General features: G+C 53.9%; 1 protein-coding gene across 1 annotated transcript in view; it reads left to right on the plus strand.

Annotated features, from left to right (window-relative positions):
• Window positions 1–6,000, plus strand: part of sqor (sulfide quinone oxidoreductase) — a 95,152-nt gene that overhangs the window by 81,867 nt on the left and 7,285 nt on the right. Inside the window, 1 exon segment of the mRNA XM_072470238.1 lies at window positions 325–392. Within this exon segment, the coding sequence (XP_072326339.1) occupies window positions 325–392 (68 nt within the window).

Consider the following 6,000-nt stretch of genomic DNA (forward strand, 5'->3'; position numbering starts at 1 on the left):
AGTCGCTGCCGGAGGAGGTGGTGGAAGCAGGGACGATAGTGACATTTAAGGGGCATCTTGACAAATACATGAATAGGATGGGAATAGAGGGATACGGACCCAGGAAGTGTAGAAGATTGTAGTTTAGTCGGGCAGCATGGTCGGCACGGGCTTGGAGGGCCGAAGGGCCTGTTCCTGTGCTGTACATTTCTTTGTTCTAAACCTGAGTCTGCAGCAGTGTAACTGAGCAAAGGGGGGGGGGGGGGGGGGGCTCTGTTTACTGGGTGCGCTTACTGTTTAACCTCCATTACACATTGAAATAAGATTAAACTTTTATTCTTTCAGCTGCACAATCTGCGATCCTCAGTAAGACCATTTCAATGGTCATGAAGAACCAAAAGCCAACCCATAAGGTAAAAGCTGCTTCATGTTTGTAATTTCAGACACTAATATTCACCATGATTACACAAACGGGATATTCCAGCTCTTTTGGTCAAAATATACGACACCAGTAAAAATGGAATAAAGAAACAACCAATCACGCAACATAAGGAGGCCATTCAGCCCCTCGAGTCTGCTCCACCATTCAGTAAAATCAATGCTGATATTCCATCCTCAGCTCCACTTTCCTGTCCAGTCCCCATGTCTTTCCCTTAATTCCACAAATCTGTCATTCCCAACATCTGAATATATTCCGTCTGCAAATTCCAACCATCAGTGAGAAACGTTCCTCTTCCACATCAGTGTGCAGAGGTCGACCCGTAATCCCAACACTCTAACCTCCAGTTCCACACCCTAGCCAGCAGAAAACAACCTCGACCCTGTCAGCCTCCTAAAATAAACATTTATACATCTCGAAGCAGGAGCTCGTTTCACCATTTAACTCGATCATGGGAGATCTTTGATGTCAATGCTATCTTTCCACACCATCCCAGTACCCCTGATATCATTGGTATCTAGAAATTTATCGGCCTATTCTTTGAACATACCCGATGATTGAGCTTCCTCCATTCCAGTGAGATCACTTCTCACTATTCCAAATCCCGGGGAATATTGGCCCATCAAGTTCTCATTGTCAACCCTATCAATCCAGGAAACTGTCTATCGTTTGTCAAAATCCCGAAAATATGTCCACATGTTTCTGTAGATTCAGAAAGGATGTTCCCGATGGTGGGGGAGTCCAGGACTAGGGGTCATAGTTTGAGGATAAGGGTTAGAAGGACTGAGGTGAGGAGAAATTTCTTCACCCAGAGAGCGGTGAATCTGTGGAATTCACTCCCACAGAAAGTAGTTGCGGCCAAAACGTTGGGTAATTTCATGAAGGAATTAGATACAGCTCTAGGGGCTAAAGGGGGCAAGGGCTATGGAGAGAAGTCGGGGTCAGGGTATTGAACTTGATGGTCAGCCATAATCATAATGAATGGCAGAGCAGGCTCGAAGGGCCGAATGGCCTCCTCCTGCCTCTATTTTCTATGTTTGTATGTAAGGAGGACTTCCGTTAAACATAAAACTGTACAGCACAGAACAGGCCCTTTGGCCCACGATGTTGTGCCAAACTAGTCTGAAATTAAGATCAAATCAACCTACTCCCAATTATTCTAGTGCCCTCCATATGCCTATCCAATAACCGCATGAAAGTTCCTAAAGTGTCCGACTCCGCTACCATAGCTGGGAGTGCGTTCCACGCCCCAACCACTCTCTGAGTAAAGAACCTACCTCTGACATCCCTCCTATATCTTCCACCATGAACCTTATAGTTATGCCCCCTTGTAACAGCTACATATCCACCCGAGGAAAAAGTCCGCTGAACGTCCACTCCATCTATCCATCTTATACACCTCAATTAAGTCACCTCATCCTCCTTCGCTCCAATGAGAAAAGTCCTAGCTCCCTCAACCTTTCCTCATAAGACCTACCCTCCAATCCAGGCAGCATCCCTGGTAAATCTCCTTTGCACCCTTTCCAATGCTTCCACATCCTTCCTATAATGAGGTGACCAGAACTGCACACAATACTCCAAATATGGTCTAACCAAGGTCTTGTACAGTTGCAGCATAACCTCACGGCTCTTAAACTCAAGCCCCCTGTTAATAAACTCTAACACACTATAGGCTTTCCTTCACGGCTCTATCCACTTGGGTGGCAACTTTCAGAGATCTATGTGACATGAACTCCGAGATCTCTCTGCTCCTCCACATTCTTCAGAACCCTGTCGTTCACTCCTGTAATCCGCATTCAAATTTGTCCTACCAAAATTAATCACCTCACACTTATCAGGGTTAAACTCCACCTGCCACTTTTCAGCCCAGCTCTGCATCCTATCAATGTCTCTTTGCAGCCTACAACAGCCCTCCACCTCATCCACTACCACCAATCTTGGTGTCATCAGCAAATTTACTAACCCAACCTTCAACTCCATCATCCAAGTCATTGATAAGAATCACAAATAGCAGAGGACCCAGTACTGATCCCTGTGGTACACCGCTGGTAACTGGTCTCCAGGATGAAAATTTACCATCTACCACCACCCTCTGTCTTCTATGTGATAGCCAGTTACTGATCCAATCGGGCCAAATTTCCCTCTATGCCATGCCTCTTTACTTTCTGCATGAGCCGACCATGGGGCACCTTATCAAATGCCTTACTAAAATCCATGTATACGACATCAACTGCTCTACCTTCATCTATGTACTTAGTTACCTCCTCAAAGAATACAATCAAACTTGTGAGGCAAGACTTACCCCTCACAAATGCGTGCTGACCTATCCTGGATTAAGCTGTATCTTTCCAAAATGATCATAAATCCTATCCCTCAGGACCCTTTCCAATAATTTACCGATGACCGAAGTGAGACTAACCGGCCTATAATTCCCAGGATTATACCTATTTCCTTTCTTGAACAAGGGACAATATTCGCGCCTCTCAGTCTTCTGGCACTATTCCTGTAGACAGTGAGGACATAAAGCCAAAGGCTCTGCAATCTCATCCCTCGCCTCCCAAAGAATCCTAGGATATATCCCATCAGGCCCAGGGGACTTATCTATCCTCAGGCTTCTCAAATTTCTAACACATCTTCCTTCCAAATATCTACCTCCTCCAGCCTACCAGCCTGTATTGCACTATCCTCCTCAACAACATGGCCCCTCTCCTTTGTGAACACTGAAGAAAAGTATTCATTTAGGGTCTCTCCTATATTTTCAGACTCCATGCACACGTTCCCACTACTGTCCTTGACCAGCCCTAACTTCACCTTGGTCATTCTTCTTTTCCTCACATATGTGTAAAATGCCTTGGGGTTTTCCTTGATCCTACCGCCAAGGACTTCTCATGCCCCCTTCCGAGCTCTCCTAAGCCCTTTCCTGAGCTCCTTCCTAGCTATCTTGTATCTCTCAAGTGCCCTAACTGAACCTTGTTTTCTCATCCTTACATAAGCCCCCTTCTTCCTTTTGACAAGACATTCAACCTCTTTTGTAAACCATGTTCCCCTCACTCGACCTTTTCCTCCCTGCCTGACAGGGACATGCATATCAAGGACACCATCTCCTTGAACAAGCTCCACATCTCAATTATGCCTATCCCTGACAGTTCCTGTTTCCATCTTATGCTCCCCAATTTTTGCCTAATCACATGGTAATTACCCTTCCCCCAGTTATAAACCTTGCGCTGCTGTATGTTCCTATCCCTCTCCATTGCGATAGTGAAAGTCACTGAATTGTGGTCACTATCTCCAAAGTGCTCTCCCACAACCAAATCTAACACTTGGCCCGGTTCATTACCCCAGTACCAAATCCAATGTGGCCCGCCTCTTGTTGGCTGCCATGGAGTAGGAGATCTCACATTTGGTAGCTGCCGCTCGTGACAGACGTTTTGCACCTTTTTCCACTACTTTTTTCAAATTTTTACTTGAAAAATCGGGAGTAGATGGGACAGTGAGGAGCAAGCCCACACCAAGTACATGGCGACGGGGACCAGAAGTGGTCTTATAAGAAGGACAAATTGAGCAGAGAAGGGACGTTTGTATGGAAGGAGAGTAAACCGCCCTCACAGTATTACTGGTGTGATTTTACTAAACTCCTTGGGCGGGATTCTCCGACCCCCCGCCGGGTCGGAGAATCGCTGGGGGGCGGTGTGTGAATCACGCCCCGCCGTTCCAACGCCATTTTTTTTGGCGACGGTCGGGGGGCCGTTGGCAGTGCCCACCCCCCCCTCCCGGCGATTCTCCGGTCCCCCGATGGGCCGAGCGGCCGCCCGTTCTCGGCCAGTCCCCGCCGGCGTGGATTAGACCAGGTCCGTACGGAGGGACCTGGCTCTGAGGGCGGGCCTGCGGAGGTCCTCGGGTGGGCGCGGGGGATCTGGCCCTGGGGGGGGGGGGGGGGGATGACCTTGCCCGCGATCGGGGGCTCACCAATCTGCGGGCGTGCCTGTGCCGTGGGGGCACTCTTTCCCTCCGTGCCGGCCTGTGTAAAGCTCCGCAATGGCCGGCGTGAGAAGAAACCCCCTGCGCATGTGCCAGAACAGGCTGGTGCTCCCGCGCATGCGCCAACTCGCGCCGGCTGGCGGAGGCCCTCCAGCGCTGGACTAGCCCTCGAAAGTGCGGAGGATTCCACACCTCGCGTGCGGCCCGACGCCGCAGGGCTTCACGCCGCTGGGCTTCACGCCGCTCTTTGGCGCCGGTTGGGGGGAGAATCCCGGCCCTTATTCTGGTGTCCCAGCCCCTTGCTGTAAAGCCAATATCACCGTTTGTCTTCCTGATTGGTTCTTGTATCTTCATCTCACATTTGGTCAGAAAAGAAAGAATTTGCATTTTTGTCCCAAAATAGGTTTATAATCAATGAATTACCATTCAAATCGTCACCGTGTAACATTCGCCCGCCCCCCCCCCCCCCCCCCCGCAGTCCTGGAACACCCCCTCGGTCCCGGTACTCCCCCCCCGGTCCTGGGACACACCCCCTCGGTCCCGGGACACCCCCCTCGGTCCCGGTACTCCCCCCTCGGTCCCGGGACACCCCCCCTCGGTCCCAGACACTCCCTCGGTCCCAGACACCCCCTTCGGTCCCGGTACTCCCCCCTCGGTCCCGGGACACACCCCCCTCGGTCCCGGGACACACCCCCTCGGTCCCGGGACACACCCCCTCGGTCCCGGTACTCCCCCCCTCGGTCCCGGAACACCCCCCTCGGTCCCAGACACCCCCTCGGTCCCAGACACCCCCCTCGGTCCCAGACACCCCCTCGGTCCCAGACACCCCCCTCGGTCCCCGGGACACACCACCCCTCGGTCCCAGACACCCCCTCGGTCCCAGACACCCCCTCGGTCCCAGACACCCCCTCGGTCCCAGACACCCCCCTCGGTCCCGGGACACCCCCTCGGTCCCGGAGACCCCCTCGGTTCCCGGGACACCCCCTCGGTCCCGGTACTCCCCCCTCGGTCCCGGTACTCCCCCCCTCGGTCCCAGACACCCCCTCGGTCCCGGGGACACACCCCCTCGGTCCCAGACACCCCCTCGGTCCCAGACACCCCCTCGGTCCCAGACACCCCCTCGGTCCCAGACACCCCCTCGGTCCCAGACACTCCCCCCTCGGTCCCCCGGGACACCCCCCTCGGTCCCGGGAGACCCCCTCGGTCCCGGGACACCCCCTCGGTCCCCGGTACTCCCCCCTCGGTCCCGGTACTCCCCCCTCGGTCCCAGACACCCCCTCGGTCCCGGGACACTCCCCTCGGTCCCAGACACCCCCTCGATCCCGGGACACTCCCCTCGGTCCCGGTACTCCCCCCCTCGGTCCCAGACACACCCCCTCGGTCCCGGGACACTCCCCTCGATCCCAGGACCCCCCCTCGGTCCCGGGGACACCCCCCCTCGGTCCCGGTACTCCCCCCTCGGTCCCGGTACTCCCCCCTCGGTCCCGGTACTCCCCCCTCGGTCCCAGACACCCCCTCGGTCCCGGGATACCCCCCCCCCTCGGTCCCGGGATACCCCCCCCCCCCCCCCTCGGTCCCCGGGATACCCCCCCCCCCCTCGGTCC

Source organism: Scyliorhinus torazame, chromosome 12 (genome assembly GCF_047496885.1).
Source record: "Scyliorhinus torazame isolate Kashiwa2021f chromosome 12, sScyTor2.1, whole genome shotgun sequence".
Taxonomy (NCBI): Eukaryota; Metazoa; Chordata; class Chondrichthyes; order Carcharhiniformes; family Scyliorhinidae; genus Scyliorhinus; species Scyliorhinus torazame.